Genomic DNA, 21,398 nt, shown 5'->3' on the forward strand with positions numbered 1-21,398 from the left:
TTTTTTTTTTTTTTTTTTTTTTTTAAACCAAGATCACAGTTAAGTAGAACTTAATTAGACAGTCTAAAAAGGCACCTGAATTTGTCTTGATGGCTGGCGTCAAATCATTAGAGATGTTGCTGGGTTTTTTTTCCCCCCTCTGGTTCTCTCCTCATTCTGAAATCCCTAGAACCAAACCTCTTATCTGTAGACTTAACACAGTGGGACAAAGATGATCAAAGGAATATCCTGCTTGCCATAGGGAACTGTGTTCTCCAGTGGATTTCGCAGGTAGGGCCCTCCCCGGGCAGCTTGTGGCACCTTCCTGTGAAGGCTTTGTGAGTGCCTGGCCCGACTGGGTGTGGTACTAGAAGCAGGGCCCTTTCCAAGGGGACAGTGATGCCTGTGGTGGCAGCTCAAACTCTCAAGCCTCCCTCCTGGAGTTCAGGGTAATCTGATGATCGCAGTGGATAATTAGAGTCTCTTATCAAAACAATTAGCGGATGAATGAACAGCCAGTCCCATCTCTGACACAGTGCACATGGCACAGCAATGAGTGGGGAGGCAGAGGAAATGACAAATTCCAGCCTCAGCCATCCTGTCCTGCCCACTCTGGAGACAACACAGCTCCAGCCTCACCTCCTGGTTATCCAGGACACCAGGGCACCAGCATCTGCCCAGAATTCCTCTCACTTCCCTGCCCCGTTTCAGCCCCTTTCTTTCTGAGCCTCTGACTACTCTCACCTCCACTCTGCAGATACCAGACTTGCTCTCGCCCCCACAGCACCCAACCACAGCCCCCTACGCTGCATTCACTTTACCCAGGCTGGGACGCTCTGGTGAGCCTCAAAGCCCTTGTTCTCTGCAGCTCCTGGCACAGGAACAGGCACCAGAACCATCTGTGGAGCCCACAAGCCAGCAGATCTGACTGCCTCCCTCGCCGGCCAACCCTGTGCGCCCTGCCTCCAGTGCATACTTCCTGTGAATACACAGGTGGCCCGCCCAGTGCCTTCATCTGCAATTTCATTAGCTAATGTTTAAAATTCAAAGCTCTCCCATCATTTCCATGTCTCTTCATCTGTAAACAGGTCTGTGGGTCAGAAGCCATTTGTTTCCACCACCGAACATACACAAGAATTAGCCAGAAAGCCTGTTGGAAACCCAATCCTAAGTAGCCCGATCCTTGAGGCGGGGACAGTTTTCCAGGGGAGCCCAAAGTTGGTGGTGTTTGGTTTGTGGGCCTTGGCAGTGGGGCCAAGGGAAAGACGGAGTGTGCCCAAGATATATTTTCCTCAATTCCAGAGCAATTGAGGAAAGACAGGGCCTCCTGGTTTCCACACAAAGATTTCAGGGGCTTGCGAGTGGCCTCATCCTGGACCAGTCATCTCTTCCCCACGTCACACCCAAAAGTGATAGGATTTGGGGGTCTCTGGGGCATGAGTGCCCCTCCCCCACACTTCTTCATGTTCAACAGAAAAGGGAAGCAAAAAGAAAGAAAAAGGAGGCCAAAGTAGGGTTCTCCATCTGCTTTTGTTTTCCACTGTGTTCCTTTCAAGGCCTGGAGTCTGCTAAGCCCCTGAAAGCCATGGCATCATCTGTCCACTTCCCCCTCTGCAATCTGCCGCCCTGCCTGCTCCTGACAGCCATCAATCACTCCATAATGTGCTGACCTCCAGGCTCAGGGGACAGAATTTTCAAGTCAAATGTAGCCGTTAACATAAATAAAGCATTGCCCTGGATATCTATCTATCTCCTCCCCCCTTCCACTCTCCTTCCCTCCCTTCTTTCTTTCCCAAAGATTCTGCAGCTGCTGCTGGGGACCCGGGTAGGCAACGCAAGTGAAGGCAGACAGGCAGAGCGGCAATTCTACTTTTCTGAGTCATAATAATTATAACGTTGTGATAAGAAATATTTTCTATGAATTTTTAAGTACCAGTTGTCCTGTTTTGCAATTGTCCCTGGAGAAAAGGCTGACAGATCCAACAAGGCCGAAGGCTACGACTCACCTGCCCTGGGCCAGGCAGACCTGGAATCCTTGCCTGCCCCACCTCATACCTTCTCTAGCTGGGGCTCCCTAAGCATCTGAAATAAAGCAATTGTCCTTTACCCACATTTACATGCAAACGACTTCCATACACCAAATATAGTTCTGTAAGCCAGTATTTATTTTTAAACACAAAGAAGCCTCCCATAATAAAGCTCATGATAAATGTTATGATCCTTCAAAATGGTTTTTAGGAGAAGGGCGACTTAGAGGTAGCAGAAGAACAGGGGCTTTTTCTTGACCTCCTACCCAGGCAGATCCCATTCAAAGATGTCCCCACCTCTCTCTCTCTCCCCCTGTGGGCCACAGGGTCTAGATGGGAAATAATGAGTGCAGATAAGGACTGTGTCTTCCAGTGTTCACAAGTTGCCAAAGATAAGACTACCATATCTAGAATAGGACAGGTAGCCCTGCATGACCCAGCTGTCTGCTAGAGCCTGGCTCACATGCTACGGTCAGAACCCTGAGTCAACAGCACGGCCCACCTGAGGTAGATGGAGAAGACAATAAGCTTCTGCCCAAGAGAAAGGGGGGGTCCTGGCTCAAAGATCATATTCCGTGTGACCTTGACAGAGTCACTGTCCTCTCTGAGACTCCTCTTCCTGTGGGCAAGAGCAACAGCTCCCAGGCCTGATTGTGTAGAACACCTCCTCCAACCAGAAGCTGGCTTGTTTGTAGCTTGCCCTCCAGCAGGACATTACTCTATCCTCCAGGGATTCTAAATTCCTTAACTGGGGCAGCAGTGTTTTGACATCTTCACTCCCCTTGTAAAAACTCTGGGGTTCCTCCAACTTCTCTTAGGAGAAAATCAGTAGGTTGCCAGGTATCTTTATAAAAGCCACACACAGTAATAATAAGCTCACCCTCCAGTGGCATCTCCCTCACCTGGGGCCCAACACCCACTGATCTTAGCTTAGCTTAGAAGAGGCTGCTCCCCCAACTGTAGAAATGGAGCACTGGGCAAAGGCACCCCACAAGCACATAGGTGCCCCTCACCGGTCTCCTTCCTGCTATACCAGAACAGGGATCTGGTGCTTGTCTGCCTCAGAGACCAGGAACTTCCTTCTTCTGATTCTCTGGCAGGTGGGTTTTCAGGCCAAAAAGAAGGCTATGTAAGGTGGAAGTTACTAGCAGCCAGGGCCTGTGCCCCAGGTCCAACAAGGAAGTTCTAGGAATTCTTTGTACAGCTTCACCAGCCTGAGAACTGGAGGAACAAACACATCTGCTGGGCTCTGGGAGGAAGGCAGTTTACCACTGCTCCCTAGCCTATCCTTTGTCACCACACACAGTCCCCTCTGGAAGAGATGCAGCTAGACCATCACAGGCGGAGGGAGGAGGAGAGAGAGCTGAACAGCCTGTGACCCTGAGGATGAATGATACACTTTTTTAAAGGGCTGTTCAAGGCAGACACATTAAGAAGGCTGCATATTTATCTTTCTGACATTTTAAAATATGCTGCAAAAAGCTGAATCTTAAATCAAGGTGCATTTTTAAAGGCATGTTAGATCAGGGACAAAAACCACTTCCCTCTTCCTTCAAGGAGCAAGCCTGCCACGAGCAAGGATTACAGTGTATGACAGTCTCAGCCTCCTGAACAATCAACACTGAGTTATGTTTTAGGAGTTGGCAGGAAGGCCAGCTAGGCTGGAGCTGATACCCACACAGGGCCCTTGGCAGCCTCTGCCTCCTGCCAGGGCCCTGGACTACAAGGGCAGCTGAGCAAGCCTCAAAGAGACCCCTGCCTCTGCAAGGGGTCACTAGAAAAGGCCAACCCCCTATCTAGCTCAGGGATCCAGCCCCCAGTTCAATTGTTCCAAGATACATAACACCAGGCCAGGAGCCCCCAGCTTCCCAGGACTCTGGATGCCATGGTAGCAAATGGCTCAACACAAAACAGCTACCCTAGCTGCACCCCTCCCAGAGAACCGGGGGAGGGGTCGGCTCTGGTTGGTTGTCCTCCTCACCTCACAATTCACATTAGGCTGCGAGGGCTGGGATGGGGAGGCACAGGGGCAACGGGTTGCTTTGGGGGTAGATTTTAGTCCAAAGTCCCACTGCTAGCAGAAGAGCCTCCAATATACACTAAGGGGCCCATACATCCCAGACAATCCAGGCCTCCATCTGCTGCCCCAGCATGCTGACTGAAAAATCAATAAATAACTGCCAGCTCCATGGAGGGGAAGCCCAAGGGACACTGGTAGCAGGACAAGTGGGGACCAGTGGGGGCCAGGAGGGAGGTGCGGTCAGCCCCCTGTAACCAAAGGCAGCATGCAGTTCAGAGAGGAGCAGGTAGCATCCCCACAGACTCAGCCAGCCTGGCAGCCCAACTCCATCTGCTTCCTCAAGGCCATCTATTCCAGTTCATCTCCCCTCGGTGCTACCACATTCCTGGCTCTGGGTCTAAAATGCTTCTCTGAATCAGCCATCCAGCTGTCTCTTGGGACAAAGAGAAGCCAGGACGACCCCGCTCTGCCATCATTCGTCATCTTTTCCCTGTGATTCTCTCTCAGGTCCCCCTGGCCATTCTCTTCCAGATATGAATGAATGACACAAGTGGTGCTCTCTGCCTGTCATCCCAGGTGAGACCACAGGCTGTACCTGCCGACACAGCCCAAACCTCAGCACAACTGACAACAGCTCCAACCTGTGCAGACAAAAATATCTTTCAGAGCTAACTCTCCAGGACACAACCACCTGAAATCACCAAGGACAGGTCTCACCCATGCCCAAAGCAGGCATGGGAAACGTGAACAGTTCACCCACACAGGCCACCCTGAGATACAGCAGCCTCCCTGGGCACCTGTGGTTGAGGGAGGAACACCTCTCCAAGGGGTGGGGAACACAGGTACTGTGATGCCTGCTACCACAGAGCCTGAAAATAATGGGGTAATGGCTAATTACAGTCACTGATGGCACTATTAAATGGTTTATTAAACTTTGTAAAGAAAAATACATTAACATCCATCACTGCAAAGGCTTTATAACCATGAAGCCCTTGAAATTTTCTGCATCCTAAGTAGAAACTGAAGTTTATACAAGCATACACCACATAAGCTTATGTCCCAACATAATAACCTCCACATGTAAGATCACTACACAGAAAGCAACACAGCTACATGCCTGGCTGGGGAGACAAAGGCATATTATCTGAATACGGACACTTTACACTACAGAAGTGAACACACACATGCACACACTCTTCAAACCAGATGCCCGATCAATTCCAGATGCTAGGCATGAGATAGTCTGTAGTAAGAAGGAGGAGAAAAAAGCTCACCCTTCATGTCCAGATACTTGGGTTCAGGTTACACAAAACAGGATTAGTTCAGAAAACAGTGCAACCTCCCAGCCAAGCCAAAAACCAAAGAATGAAAACCAGGTCAACAGCCAACACAACAACAGCACTGAAGACATGGCTGAGGCCAAAGGCTTCGGGTTTTGCTTCGACGCCTCTGTAGTCCCACACCTGTGATATAACTAACCAGCAGGGTCTCCTTGAACTAATGACAGGAATAGTGTCCAATCCAAAGGAGGTTAAAACACAGGGTTTGGCACTTGCCTGTGCCCAGCTGTCATCCTGTCCAAGGCTGTGCCAATCAGCTGGCCAGGCGGGTCTGCTCACACACCCACCACCAACCTTTCAACCCTGGCAGGGCCACCAAGGAAGAGCACAGCCTGTGCCTGCAGCACAGGGGCAGAGAAAGCAGCAGCAGAGCAGGGACCGAGGACAGTGGGGTCCCTTGCTCAGGTCGCATATGTATGCTCTCTGATGAAGCCAGAGTTGTGGGCGCATGCCTCAACCCCCAACAGTGGGCTCCTTCCCCAGAGGCCACACCACCTGCCCTCGCTGAGGGCTTCCAACCACAGCTCCATGTGGTCCTCCTGCCCTTCACGGAAAGCACCAGCCACAGGCTTGCAGAGCTGGATGGCTTCTGGAGGCCATCACATCCAAACCCTCCCAGCTCCCTGGTGAGAAACTGGGACTGGGAAAGACTAAATGGCCCACACAAGATCACACGGCTCATGGGCAGAAGAGCTGGGACTGGATCCCAAGGCTGCCTCGCCAAGCTGTGCTCCTTCCCCTCCACTCCAGCCGCTGCTGCCAGCTCCTGGGAGACAAAAGGTAACTGGGATAATCAGACACTGGCGATCACAGAGGGTGGTGGGAGCAGCAGGTGAAAAGACACCTACGTGGCAGTCACGGTTACTTGCATCACCTCAGCAGGAGAAGCAGCAACAGAAATGAGACACGAGGAAACAGAGTGGAGGGGCCTGGGGGAGGGCTTCTCAGCTCTAGTCCTGGCTCTCCAATGGACAACCTGAGAGGCCTTGGCTGGGCTGAGCTGCCACTCTGAGCCTTCCTTCCTCATCTGTAAGATGAAAGGGTCGTCTCCATTTCAAGTTATCAGGGCCTGATTATTGGCTCAGCTGTATATGCTGGTCTGGTGGCCTCTGGCAGGGTCACTCCACCTCTCCAGGCCTCCACGTTCAACCTGGGGCTGGGAAGTGATAGCTCCCAAGGCTTCTTGGCAACAGCTTCAAAAAGCCACACAGGGCTAAGCCCCCTCCTCCCCACCTGCCCTGGCATGGGGAGAAAGACCAAAACCTGGCCAACTTGCTCCCCTGCCCCACAGCCAAAGCAGCAGCTTCATGAGTGGGAGTCACGCACAGGCTGAGCACCCACAAAAATCCAGAGCACTCAGGTCAGGAGGCGAGCAAACACACAGACAGGCCTCCTCCTACGCAGCATTGTTCCCCAGTGCCGCTGTCAGCAATTCTGTGGGGCCTGACAACCAGGACTTCCTAATAGGGCCAGGCTGGACGCAGCGAACTGCCCAGTCACTTCCCCTGCAGTGGCCTGCAGGGACCATCACTGCCAAACACATCAGGGCCTGGAGGTGAGGGAGGTCCAGGAAAGCTGGCCTTGTCCTCAACAAAGCCCTGGGAGCCAGCCAGTGACTCGGAGGACCCTGGAGACCTCATGCCATGCACAGAAAGGGCTATCCTACTACTGGACTTTTGGGAGGCTCTCCCAGCTTTTCCTCTATGGGACATCACCTGGCAACAGGAGCTCATTGCCTTACTCAAGGAGCCCATATTCATGGCCAGTTGGGGTCCACATGGGTAAAAAGCCAAAGGCTGTGGTCTAGCTTGTCCAAACAGGACTACTACCACTGTCCTGCCAAAGAGCACGGTCAGACTTCTTTCCACCCTGGGCAGACTGGTAATTAACTCTCAGCCATGCTCTCCAGGTTTGAATCCTATCTATGCCACCCACAAGCTTATCATCTTGGAAAACTTAACCTCACCATGCCTCGGTTTCCTCATCTCAACAATGGAGCTGGCCTCTATCAGCTGGTCGGAATGGTGCCTGGCACACAGCCAGGGCTGTACAAATGGCAGATACTATGAGAACTGCACCAGGCTAAACACTGGCATTTCCTCTGGTATCTCCTCACCCAGAACTGACGCTCTAGTTCAGTTCAGATGGTAGAGGCTCTAAGAGGGCCCTGGGTTTTAGCTGGTTCTGCCCCTTTCCTGCAATGTAACACAAGGCAAGTTCTGCTCCCCGCAAAAAAGGACAGTCACGTGACCCATCTCAGAGATGGTTTTAAGGTGGAGGGATAATATATGTAAAGCACCTCGCTATTCTTATTCATTGTTAACAAAATAACAGCGTCGTCTTTCTGCTTGTGGATGGGACGCTTGTGTGGCAAGCCAACTGCTGGCACACAGCGAAGTGAATGTCAGGTGAACCTGAGGGCTGCTTTCTCACTCGCTGTTAATGTGACTTCCTCATCCTGTGCCTGTGAAGCTGATTTTTTGAACTCACACATAGGACTTTTACATTTATGCCTATTAAAATTCATCCTGTTGTTTTGGGTCTGGAAATGGGAACAGGAGATCTGCTAATCAGCGCCGGCCCAACCCTTGCAGAGGCTGAAATGGAAGCACTGCCATCACCTAGGAAGGCTGGGGTCTGGAGAAGCTACACACTCAGGATTGAGACGGTGACAGCCACAGCTGTGAGAGCCCTGGCCAGCGCTGCCCTTTGTTTATGCACCACCCAGGCACAAGGGACAGCTCTTGTTACCAGAGTCCTAGAGAGAGAGAGAGAGAGAGAGAGAGAGAGAGAGAGAGGAGAGAGGAGAGAGAACCTTGCTTTCGGAGTAAAACCACATGTGCAAGCTGCTGCAATAAACAGCCCCCCACCCAAGGGCTCCACTATACTCCTCCTCTTATGGCAACATCAACACAGAGTTCTGCATTCTGTGAATGTGTCTAGGACAGGGAACAGAAGGCACTTGTCCAGAAGTGTGCAAAGAGAAGGGAGAGAGAAAAGGCAAAAGCACCTTCTGCCCTCCAGGCTGTGGACTGCGTCAAGAAGATGTGTGGATTCTGGCGCAGTGTGGCTGCTGGGGACAGGCGGAGTTAGGGCTGGAGTAGGACTGTATCCTGCACGCCCTGCAACTTGACTGCTGCCAGCTGCAGAGTTTCAAAACAGAGCCCAACTATGTCAATTCCATGACTTTCCAAGGAGCCTGAGAGGCCCAGCAAGGCAGGAGGCTATTCTCTGCCTGTCCTCAAGAGATAGATGCCCCCTTGAAAGGTGTTACAGGAGCAGAAAGGGGCCAGCTTCAGGTTCTTACTCAGAAGTTCAGCTCAGCTCTTCCAGCTTCTCCCAGGCTGGATGAGGCAGCACCCAGAGGGATTCCTGGGGAATCCAGGCAGGAAAAGGAAACGGGAGGGGAGAACAGGAGAAATGAGTCTCACAAGAAGAGAAGACTGAGAGCAGAAGCCAGTATGATGTCACAGGACAAGTATGGGCACTGGAGCCAGAGAGACAGGCTCAAATTCCAACTATACTACTTCCTGTGTGGCTCTGGACAGATTCCTTAACCTCTCTGAGCTTCAGCTACTATGTCTGTAGAAAGCAGGAAATAAACAGGACCTTCTATCTCTAAGGTTCTCGTAGCACTACCACCTCCAGGTTCTTAGCCAAGACTTCTGTGTCTTTGGTGAGCCCTAGCTTACTTCTTTCATGATCCATTCCAGAGAGACCTATGATACATCAGGCCATCTTCTTTCCTTTTGTCTACTGGCTCTTTGCAATAGTCAGGTCAAATATGAGACTAGATTCAACAGGTGTTGACCTCGAGAGACCCACCTGAACCCCTCCTGAAGCACCACCTCTCCCTCCTTCTCCCATAACACTAATGAGAAAGCCCTGGGTTCAAGTCCTGCCCAGGCTGGGGGCACCCTGGCTCCCACACACGCAAGAGTGGGAAGGAAAGAGCCAGCGGCATCCAGAGCTCCGAGCCCACAGAGCGAATGGGTACTGAGCAGATGCCCCTGCTTCTGTACAGATGGGCCTGGTTCAGCAGCTTTCCAAAGTCAACAAAGTAAGATTTCCAAATCCTAAAAGGCTCCTCAAGCCCCTTCTAATCTGCCTGCCATTTTGTTTTGTCTGCTCAGCTCAAGTCGAGGGGACCTTGACATTTGGAATACTTACTGCAAATAATCCTATGCCAAGGACAGGGCCAGACATGCTGCATGGCTCACAAGGTGGTAAGGACACACCAGCTCCAGGCATAGGGTCCCAGAAGGCGAACCTGTGCAGTGACCACCCTACACAGTCCACCACTCTACAGGCAGGGCTGCACTGAATTCTACACCTTGCCCAGAGCATGGCCAAGGAGGAGAGATGGGAGCAGAGTATTTGCAGGATGAATTTGAGCATGCAAGTGCACTGGGCTAGTATTTTGACTAAAGAGCATGTGAGTCCCTTCTCAAAACCAGCCTCCGACAACCACGCTCTGCAATTTTGGGCAAAATGCTCTGCTTCTTGGCCTTCCACTTTGTTTCAGCTCCTGTGTGCTCTTAGCCCTCAGCCCTAACAGAGCTGCCAGCCACCATCACTAGGCCACACGCCCTGCTCCACCCCGCCAGTCCTGCAGTGCCCATCCCAGCCAGCACTCCACTGTGGGGGACTTGGCTTCTTTAACTCGTGCTTTGCAATAACCCACTGCGGCCTGGTCTGTCAAGAGGAAGAAGGACAAGGGCTTGATGTGCAGGTTTTGGTGCCACAGCCACAGCTGCTCTGGTCTCTGACCTCTGCAAGCACCAAGGGCTGAGCTGCACAAAGCATTTTCTTAGACTTTTCAGAGACAGTGAGCTCTTTGGATATAAACGTGAAATCCCAGGACGCCAACTGAGTAATGAAATGGATATGACTACAACCACCTATACTGTATGTATGTATTCAAATAAAGCTCAACAACCAATAACCCTGAAGTATATACTTAATATCTTTTTTGTTCTTTGGCAGTGCCAAGGATTGAACCCAGGACTTTGCACATGCTAGGCAAATACTCTGCCACTGAGAAGCACCACTAGACCACAGAGCAGACTCTGACTTAACAAACTCAACTCATTCCCGAGGGTTGGTTGTAACTCAAGTTGGTCAATTGAAGCTCCTCTACACAGCCTTCAAAGTCTGTCTCCTATATACGGGCAGATCTCAAGTGTCCTTAGAGACACTGGCCCCGGATTTCTCAGGTAACGCCACACAGGAAAGGATGTTATCATGTTCCTTCCAGAGCTCTTTAAGGGTTAAATTTGTATTTAACAATATTTGGACCACTTGGAATCACAAATGGCTAGCATTTGAGTTGTAACTCAAGACTCCGGTTGTAGCTGGGCATGGTGGCACATGCCTGTAATCCTAGCACTTGGGAGGCTGAGGCAGGAGGATTGCTGTGAGCTTGAGACCAGCCTGCGCTACATAGTGAGTTCCAGGTCAGTCTCAAGTACATAGTGAGACCCTGTCTCAAAAAAACCAAAAAAAAAAAAAAAAACAAAACAACAACAGACTGGTCTTAAGTTAAAAACTAAAATTCCAGTCATAACTCAAGTTGTTCATATATAACTCGAGGGTCATAACGCAAGGGTCCACCATACATACTTCACTGTACTTGAAGCCCATTACTCAGCACCACCTCCAGGAACCACCTCAACCAGCCCATGTGACCCACGCCCTTCTTCTGCATTCCCATAGCCCCTGCACCCCTCCTACAGCCAGCTCTGTACCACCAACACCTCCTACTGAGCCTGGCACATACATCTGGCTTGCACATAATCAACTTAAAAGTTTCTTATTCCATTTCCCCAGATTATAAAATCCTTGAGGGACAATACCTCATTCGACTTCACGCTGCAAATACCTGAGAAAAGATCTACCAAGTGTCTCAAACTGAAAATCTATACGTTGAACAAGTAAAGATGAGAATGAGCACAGGGCCTCTTGCCTATGCACACCCCATCCCTTGAATTCCCACCTGCAGGAGCATCCCGAAGAGCCTTGGAGAATCTAAGCCCTAAAAGGATAACTCCAGGGCCAGGGACTTAGCTCAGTGGTGCCACCACCTGCCTCAAAAGTACAAGGGCCCAAGTTTGATCCCCAGTACCAAACAAAAACAAACAAAAAAAAGATAACTCCAAATGATCAGGGTGACTGCATGGTAGTTTGGGTCCCTCTGCCTTTACAGCAGTAAGTATACCCTAGGGGTATGAGCTCAAGTTTCCATACAGACCGAAGGGGCTGAGGCCAAACAGGGACCCAACCACAAACATCCAGTAATTCTGAACATGACATGAACAATGTAAAAATAGCTCCTGTATCTCTTTAGCCCCACTCTGCTCCCCAGCAACACAAAGGGCAGGACAAAGTGACACCCCTAACAAGCCTTAACTTGTTCCGGCATGGACAGCCCCAGCCTCCTACATCTGGACCAGCTGCTGTAAGCCAACAGGGGATTCCAAATTACATTTCAATTACCATAATTTTTAACAGGCACCTGAAACCAAATCGTGACAATGGTGCAAGAAATACCCAAATAGGATGGCTGTGGTCCAAGTTACAAGGGAGTATTCCAAACACATACCTATTCTCACATGCTTTTCATTTCATCAACACTTTCCAGTTTACAGCAAAGGCTGTGGATTAATGCAATATGGTTTTAATATCAGTAGATAGTTACAGCTATTCCAGAGGCAGCAGGCAGAAAGAGGGTCATCTGAGCCCACGAGTTTGAGACCAGCCTGGGCAATGCAGAAAGATTCCATCTTAAGAAAAGGGGAAAAAAAGACAACATGCCTCAAATCCAGCCTCTACAAGAGAACAAACCACTTCACCTATCACCAACTGGTGCTGTTTGTGGGAAAAAAAAAAAAAAAAAGGAAATGGGGAAGAAGAAAGGGATTTTTATCACCACCACCATCCCCGTTTCTACAAACATGAAGTAGACTACATGGAAAACATAGTAAAGACTCTTTTAAGAGAAAGCACCTCTGTAGGATCATGCTGGGCCAAGAGTGGATTCTCAGCAGTCTCACACTCTCAGTGTGGACATCTCTACAGGGCAGGAGGTTAGGGTATGAGCTCTGGAATTAATCTGCTTAGATTTGAATCCAGGCTGCAACATTTTAGATGTGGGGCTCTGGGCCAGTTAGTTAACCTTTTTAGGCCTCAGTTTCACCATCTGGAAAATAGGAATGATAGCAGTTACTTTTATAGAGCTCATGAAATAAGTGCAAGCAGCAAAAGATTAACCCAGTCCTAGCACATAGTAAGCAATCAAGAAAAAGCAACATTCCTAGAAGAGAAAAACCTCAAGTGCCTTAAAAGGGGGAGAAAATAAAACATGGCATCTTGGATGCTTGTCATGAAGGGTGGTTTGAGCCCGTGGCTCTGGGTCCTGCTTGCCTTGACACTTACATCCCTCTCTCCCCAGCCTCAAGGATAGACTGTGTCATGTGGCTTTTTAGTAAGCTCTCGGTCCCTGTCATGTGACTTGGCATAAAACTTCTTCTGGGTCAATATTTACAAAATTAACTGAACACACTAATGTTATCTCCCTTGCCTCTCTGCATTCTAGATATCAAAAAGAAACAGCCTGTACAAAGAAAGTCCTCTGAAAGTGTCCTGCCTTTTTGGCCACAGTCATATTTGCAAAGGGAGTCAGCGTCCCCATGTGTGCCAAAGTCACCACTGCTCTGCCTGAAGCCACAGAGGACCAGGGCTGCTTCCTCACAGGGGCTAGGGGCTGCTCTCCAGGGGGATGTCCTGCCTCGTGGGACTCCCCATGCCTGCCGAAAGGGTGGGGGCAGAGGGCAAGTGGTGAAATCCCAAGAGAAAACTCACATGCAGCGAGGAGAAGCAAATACATTATTTTTAGCCACAAAGGATGGAAAGTTACTCTCCAAATAATGCAAATTTTGCTTTGCCACCCTCACTGCCTTTTTGGGATCCCCAATGGCTTCCCAGGAGACTGGCAATGGTAAGAAAAGACTCCTTGCAGAGGCAGGAAGAGAAGAAACAGAAGGCAACACCAGATGGGGAGGAGGGGTGGCTCCGTGGACCTCAGTCCAGACAGCAGGAGGCAATGGAGGCACCTAGGAGTGGCTACAACTCCACAAGCTAAGGAGACACAGAGAGTCCTCCCCACCACAGCCAACCAGGAAGCGGGACTGTCCCTCACCCCACCCTGCCATGGGAAGTGCAGTACCTGGCCTCTGGGCTGTTGGCAAAATCTCCTTTGGAGGGTGAGGGACCCCGCTCTGAGACTGCACCCTGCCTTACAGTGTGCCCACAGTTTAAGAAACACTAGGGCAACACAGCAAATTCTGATTACAATGTTATTCCCTCCACCTGCACCCAAACTGCACCCTAAGGACTCGGGGGTGGGGGTAGATGCTGGGCAGTGGTTATTTAGCCAACAGCACACAATACAAAGTATAGCCAGGACAGGGGAGGCTAACCCGTCTTGGAGTTTAACCGCTGCTGCTGTTGTAAAATCTAAGTTAATTCTTTTATTATGCCTGTGGTAAGAGCCACAGAAAGAGAAATCCTGGGAGCTGGGGGATGGGACAGGCTCCCCAGGAAGCACCCTAAGCTCAGATATGAGGGATAAGCAGGTACTGGCCTGGACGGCAGGGACAGGGAGAGAGGGAAGCAACTTCCGGGTAGAGGGGACAGTGTGTACACAGGTAGGCACCTGGCATGGAGACCAAGAGACAGATGTGGCTAGAGGGCAAAGACTGAGACCACACTGCCCAAGGATGGGCCTGGCAAGGCAGGCATTCAGCTCAGTCACTGCACCCCAGTGAGGTCACCCCATACCCAACCCTCATGATTTGGGTACAGTTTCCCTGCACAGGCTAAGCCAAGAGAAGTACTGATGGCCCAGGGAGCTAGAAAGGGCAGCAGAGTTGCCAGGGGCTCTAGAACCCAGGCTTGGCACGGGGTGGGGGCTGGAAGTACTTTGAAACCAATCTTCCTCAAAAGCCCTTCCAGTTTTCCTAAGGTTCTGCTCCCCGCCCTACCCCACCCCCCACACACTTGTCTTGCTCGTCTAATTTTTATTTATTTTTAAACTGGGGCCTGCTTACGGTCAGGTTAATACATTTTTAAAAAGGGCCTTGAATTTGCTGCGGCCTCCTGCCCTGGGAGGACTGTGGATCAATAGGCTTCTTTGCTTCCCCCTCTGCTACCAGTGGTGGCCCCAGGTGGGGGCCAGGACAGGCTCCCCATAAAGTGGGCTCAGAGCAAGGATTACAGCTCAGCTCTACCCCTCCCACACCCACCTTGCCCTATTGCAGGTGGAATAAAATAAAAGGGACAGGCCAAACTGGGAAAGAAGCTCAGACTGTCTCAAGACACCTTCAAATCTCAGCTGCTCAGCCCCTTAGCAGCCTTGAAACCCTGGACGAGAAACATGTGTAACCTTTCTGCACCTCAGTCTCCTTAACCAGAAGTGGAGCTCTGTCTACAAATTAAGTTATGGGAAGGAAAAGGGACCTGGCACGCCCTGGGTGGGAACCTAACCTGAGTCTCCTACAACCCAGCGCCTGAGATCACCCATCACAGACCCCCTGCCCCGCCTACCCCTCCTCCTGGTGAGCTGGCAGGCTTGCAGCCCCCTCAAGGGAAAACACTTCCCGAAGCGACAGATGGGGAGTCCTAAAATACAACACATGGATCATGTTTCGTGACTAGCAAAACACACCAGCCGGGACACTTTGAGAACCGGCCGGTTTTCAGGAACAGGATTTTACACCTTTCCCAGGAGTGGCGGATCTTTGCTCGCCTCCACCTGCCTGCGAGCTGTCTGGAGCCAGATCCTTCACGAGGCGACACTTAGGACAGGTGCAGGCCCAGGGAGAGGGAGGGTGTGACCAAACTCTGCTGCCATCACCATTACCCAAGCGCCTGGTAGGTTCCCTGCTGTATGTCAAAGGCTGGGCACACGTGCTGAAGCCACACTGCCCAGGTGCCCATCCTGGCTCCCATGTGAGATTCATGCTGACCTAGAAAGGGGGCGGGGCACAGTGACACCTGGGCAAACACCACCAGAGGAGCTCAGTGGATGTGAGCCACGACTGTAACCATCACTGTCCTTACAACAGCACCCTAGGGTGACTCACTGCAGCTGTCCCGCAGAAGGTAAAAAGGACACTGAGAGTCCATGTGAGCTGTCCGGGCCACTCCAAGGCTGGGGAGCACGCCTGCCTCTAACGGGCCTGAGAATGGACCCAAATCTCGTGCAATGTCTGGAGAAGGGGCAAGGGACCTCCTGTCTTGGGGATCTGCAGTTAAAGGCACAGCTCTGCATGACCTTGTCTGCTCCACACACACTGTCTTGTGACTCCTGTACACCAGGCCTGGACTCTGGGACTCAGAGCAAAGATTACGCTCTACCTCCTCACTCCAACGGAAAGAAACAGACAATACCAATTACAGCTTCTGACGGAGGACAGCCTGGGAGAGCCGGCAGTGAGGCCTGAGGGGCACCCTGAGTGGACAGAAGTCTCTAGTATTTGTGAAGAGATCACACAAGTCCGCAAACTGAGGAAAAGGGTGGTCTGCCCTCCCAGAGTCTCCACGAAAACCAGAGGACAAAGGAGAGATGGTGGCAGAGAGCCAGACACCTGGAAACTGAGGAAGCACAGGAGGGTCAGGAGCTTGACCGACACGTGCCCCTGATTAACAAGCAGACCAATGCCACCCTCCGGACCTGACCCCTAAGGTCAAAGAGATGTTTAGAAAAAGGTCGCACCAACAAGATGTCTACCAGGGTATGAACAACACTAATCTCTGGGTAGCGGAGTTACCAGAGGTTTATGTTCATTAGCTAACTTCCTTCAGCACGAACCTATATCCCTGCAAACTTCATAAATACAGACATGAAACTAAGGTACCCAGGAAAATATCTCTCGTGCACATAGTCAGACTCAGGATAATAAATCTGTCCAAGTAGGCTCCTGAAGGCCCTAAGTGGGAAGGAGCGGTCCAAGCCTTCCCAGGGAAGGCATCTATTTGGGGACAAAGAAAGGGGAAATTATATGTTCAAGGCATTTCTTGTTTCCTCTCTGGTTGGTTTCCTAGGAGCATGAAAACGCGCTCTGCCCCAGTGCTGGCTGTCAAAGGGAGCTACACTGGTGGACTCCAAATACACTCGGTACTTCCAGGATGGTGATATGCTTGTAAAGGGGACAGAACTGGAGAAAATGCCCAGTTAATTTTCTTCTGTTCTGGGTGGAAGGGAAAACAGAGAAGAGACGATGAAGGATGGAGATGTGGTACAAGGTCCCCCACTGCCTGAGACCCTGCCGCCTGCAGACAGTGCTCTCCGGCCCACTGGCACACTGACACACACGGTTTTCAGCAGCCACTTTCTAAGGCTATGCACACTCTGGACTTCTTATGATGGTTTTCACCAACACAATAGCTGCAATGCTTTCTATCCTACCCGCATCATCTGCACAGAAACTCCTCTCAGATGCAAAGTCCTAAGAAGAACTCTCACTCGTGGTGGGTAAACTTGGTCTTGGTCCTCTCTGCTCAGATGGGAAACTCCTGTGAGGGAAGAAAAGTAAGCTGGCCCCAGCCATTAGACACCAACCCACACTTGGCTTCCTCAGGTTCATCCCAGCAAAGACACAGGAGCCTCTATTAAAAAAACATCCTTGTTGACATTACACAGTATTTTCCCTTCTAATAAAACAGTTACTAGCTACCAAGCCTGCCGGGAACAGACCACACCAAGAACCACACTTTAAAAACCATGTACGTCCTGTCTTCACTTACAAGGCTAAGACAGGCACTGAAATAACCTCTCCACTCAGGGGTTCCAACCCACTTTCCATCCTCTTTTCTCAGAGAGAAGGGAGTACCCTTGGGCATTGGGGTTTGAACCCAGTGCTTTCACACTTCCCCACTTTTAATCTTGATGTTGTCTAAGTCACTACATTGTCTGGGCTGCACTTGGGAGTTGCGATCCTCCTGCCTTGGCCTCTGAGTGTTGAGATTATAGGCAAGCACCATCACACCCAGCTGGGTAGGATCTTTAAGGGTCCTAATGACAGGAATTTAACCATGCCCTCTGGACTACGGGCCTCACGTTGTCATCCTGTATATACTGTGGTTGACTTACGGCCCCAAAGGTAATGCTCAAGTCCTAACTCCCAGTACTGGTGAATGGGAACTTATAATGGAAATAGGTCCTTTACAGATGCAATCAAGCTAAAATGAAGCCACACTGGATTAGAATGGGCCCTGATCCAATGGTGGTGTCCTTATAAAATGAGGAAAATCTGGGCACACAGATGTACAAGGAGAAGGCCATGTGATAACAAGAGCAGAGATTGGAGGAACACAAGCCACAGAATGACAAATATCTCCAGCAACTCCAAGACACCAAAAAGCATGGAATATAGTTTCTTTAAAAAAAAAAAAACTTAAAAAGAGGGGCTGGGGATTTAGCTCAGTGGTGCCTCTGCCTGCCTCACAAGTACAAGGTCCCAAGTTCCATCGACTATGACTTTAAAGAATGCATGGCACTGCTGGCCCTCGACCTCAGACTTCAGCCTCCAGAACAGTGACAGTATGAATTTCAGTGGCTTAAACCCACCTAGTGTGCAGTACCTCGTTAACAGAGCCTTAGAAGCACACACCTAGAATTCCTCCTAAGCTTCAACACTCTTCCACCCTTCTCCTTCTCCACACTATTCCTGCTTTGGGGTAAATGACCCAAAATGACAGTTGCACCTTGACGTCTATGCAACCAACCTTGGACGTGCACCAACACTGTTAGGGAGAGGCCAGAGCCCCGTTGCCATGTGGGTCACAGCAACACCAAGTCATCTTTATTGGTGGTGGACTCTGTCCCCTGGCCTGCCAACTCAGAACACCAAGGAGAGAGAGCCTGAGGCCATGCACCAGATGTTAGGAAAAGCAGACAGGAAGCAGAGGTGTGGGTGGAAATTAGAAGAGAGTTGGCATAAGAGCCAAGAAGAAGGTCCAAAATGAAAATGTCAAATGAAAGTCAGGGGACAGACAAAAAGTGAAGAAAGCCATCCCACCCCATCCTGTCCCCCATGGCCAGTCACCTGCTTCTAACTCCCCCTTATCTGTGAGGCCTGCGTGGAACTTTACTCCAACAGCCAGCCACACAGGTTAGTACCTGAGAGCCATCAACCCACACAGCTGTTGTACTCTGAGCTTCTGCAAAGAGAAAGCTAACCTGCTGCCACACAGGGGTTGGGTTTGTTTGTTTTGGATTTCCAATACCTGGAACATAGTGGGGCCAAGTCAACAGCGGAAAGCCAAGGAGCTGCCTGGCTGCTGGATAGGGCTCAAGGTTCTGTACTCTGCCCCACCTGTGCCAGCCTAAGGTCATCTACAGTCATGGGGGGGTGAGTAGGCATTTCCCAGTTGCCCTCTCCACCACACGCACAGCTAAGAGGGTAGCACCAATGTGCCTCAGCCCAGAGGCTAGGGACTCGGGGAATAAGTGGCCTCTAAATTTCCTCTCCCCTCAACAGCTACCAGAAACAAAGGAACCCTCCCACTGTGGTAAAGATGGTTGTAGACGAGAACAGGACCTTGTTGCAGTCTTCCTAGATCTGGTACTCACCCACACTCAAACAACTGCAAAAAAGCCGGACATGTGGGCTGGGGATTTAGCTCAGTGGTTCTGCCAACTGCCTCGAAAGCACAAGGACCCAAGTTCGATCCCTGGTACAAAAAAAAAAAAGAAAAAAAGCCAGACACGGTGGCAGAGAGCCAGGCACAGTAGCATACACTTATAATCCCAGCACTCTGGCAAAGAGAACACAAGTTTGAGCCTAGCCCGGGCAAGTTAAAATCCTGCCTCGAACTTCAAAATATGGGGGCAGGGGAGTCCCTCAGTGTGAAGGTCCTGGGGTTCAACTCCCAATACCCAAAATGGCCCCAAAGTAACAGGTGTGGCACTGGAGAGACACCTGACGTCCGGGTGAGACATCAAGTAGGCTAGAAATCTAGCTGCTGCCATTCAACCATTCAACAAGGAAATTATTGAGCATCTAGTAAATCCTCAGAAGCAAAAATGGGTGGCACTTCTGAGGATGGAACACAGTGACAAACAGAATGCTCAGTGCACAGTAGGGTACATGAAAAACCACTAAGAAGAACAGAGTAGAGTTACTATGCTCTCTCTTCCAATTCCAAGCAGATCTCTGGACCATCCACTACAATGTCCACTGTCCATTCAATGAGGACAGGAAAGGCTGTCATCTTTGATGTTCCCTGCTGTGGTCCCAGCACCTATAGCAGTTTCTGGCACATGGCAAGCACTCAAATGTCTGTTAAAGGAACAAACTGACTGCTAAGTATCCACAGCCCCCAGAGCTAGATACAGAAACATCCAAACTGCTGGACACACTGTCCATTTTCGGGGACAAAATGGACAGAATCTGAGGTAATGAAAAAAGCAGTCTTGGTCTCCTAGCTGGGAAACAAAGTATACAGGAGGCCAATAGTTGCCTCCAAACAAAACTCTTTGGACCAACAAACACCTAGCCCAGGCTTTGTCCTCAGAGAAGCACGCTGGCTTCTCAGGAGAAACAAGTCAAGGATTAGGCATGCTGCCCTGGTCTCACTCATACAAGCAGTGCCATGGGTCACACTAGATGGTGGTCCAACAAGACAGGTGTGGCAGCCAGAAAAACATACTCAAAGCATCATCTTGCTTATGTCTTTTTCAGGAGCTGGCTCCTACTCAGACAGAATTCGTAGCAATTTCATCATCTTTTGCCCGTCCTGTGCTCTACCCCTTCCCATTTTAGGCTCAAACACACCTGGCACATGTCCTGCAACGCACAACACAAATCCTGGCCATCTGGAGCCTCCTGTTATTTCACTCTCCCAGGGTCCCTTGGCTATCACTCCAACCCTTCTGCCCCAAGCCTCAACCCCGGGTATTTAACCAGAAGTGCCTTTACCACCTCTGTCACTACTGGCTATATCTCTCCCCTGCCACTCCCAAGCTGGAATTATGCAACCCACGAAGAATCGCAAGGGGGCGGGTTCCACTGAGAAAGGTACTGATGGTGTGATCTGGGAATGTGAGGCTACATCCAGCACTGCCTCCTTTACATGGTAACCTGAGTTCAGACTGCTCATACTTTCTGAGTCTTAGTCCTGCGGTCTATAAAAATGGACATCACGGGACCAGCACCTCCCAACGGGCTGTCGCAGGAACACAGGGTAAAGACCCAAGGACAGCCCCACACGGATTTCCTTGTAAGGTGCAGCACAGATGCTGTTAGTAGGAACTCCGGTCTCCTTTCTCAGCAGCACAGGAACAAACCAAGGCACAAGCTAGGAAACCATGCCAAGCGCGAGGCAGCCCTGCAAAGCAGAAGTGGTCCTCTTTTTCTCAAGTGATTAACAGGTCCAAGAAAGGCTGTGGTACAATTTATGAGGGCCATGGCCAAGAGAGATTTATCCGCGTATGGCTTTCAGATGCTTTGCTAAGACGTTTGCAAAACCCTGGTTTGGCTGAGGATCTCAGCAGCAAGTAATTTTCTAATTGATTCATTAGCACTCCAATCAATGACTACTTTAGACACAAAGGGCTCTGCTTGGTCTGGACGCCCCAGCCTGGGATGCTGAGCTGAAAGGATGCATCCTACAGCAGCCCAGGGGTGGCAAAGAACAGAATCCTGTGCAAACAGCCTCAGAAAATCACACTAACACAGAGAAAAATTCTGTGAAAGTTTACACCGTGAAAGAGAAAACAGAGCCTCCACTGCTTCTTAAATATTTTTATCATGAGACTATTCTGACCAGAACACAATATGCAAAAAGTGAAAAAGAAAACAACCGGAGAGAAAACACCTTAGAATATTAACAGAAAGTTACAGCAGTGAAATTAGGGGTGACTTTCTTTCTGCTACTTTCTAAAATGAACATGTATAGAAGAGTTCTGAAGTTTTCTCCGAGAGAGGATGCCAGCAATTACACCCAATTCCCAGGGTTACTGGAATGAAG

General features: G+C 50.2%; 1 protein-coding gene across 6 annotated transcripts in view; it reads right to left on the reverse strand.

The window, feature by feature from the left end:
• Ssbp3 (single stranded DNA binding protein 3) overlaps positions 1-21,398 on the reverse strand; it is a 121,240-nt gene that overhangs the window by 77,678 nt on the left and 22,164 nt on the right. Inside the window, exon 1 of one of the 6 annotated variants that reach the window (XM_033767777.1) lies at positions 801-893. The exons of the other annotated variants lie outside the window; for them this stretch is intronic. Within the exon in view, the coding sequence (XP_033623668.1) occupies positions 801-878 (78 nt within the window). The 5' untranslated portion in view covers positions 879-893. Of the gene's footprint in view, positions 1-800; positions 894-21,398 lie in introns of those variants that run through there. 6 annotated transcript variants of the gene reach the window in all.

Source organism: Fukomys damarensis, unplaced genomic scaffold, assembly GCF_012274545.1.
Source record: "Fukomys damarensis isolate Sample0158 unplaced genomic scaffold, DMR_v1.0_HiC HiC_scaffold_23, whole genome shotgun sequence".
NCBI classification, from domain to species: Eukaryota; Metazoa; Chordata; class Mammalia; order Rodentia; family Bathyergidae; genus Fukomys; species Fukomys damarensis.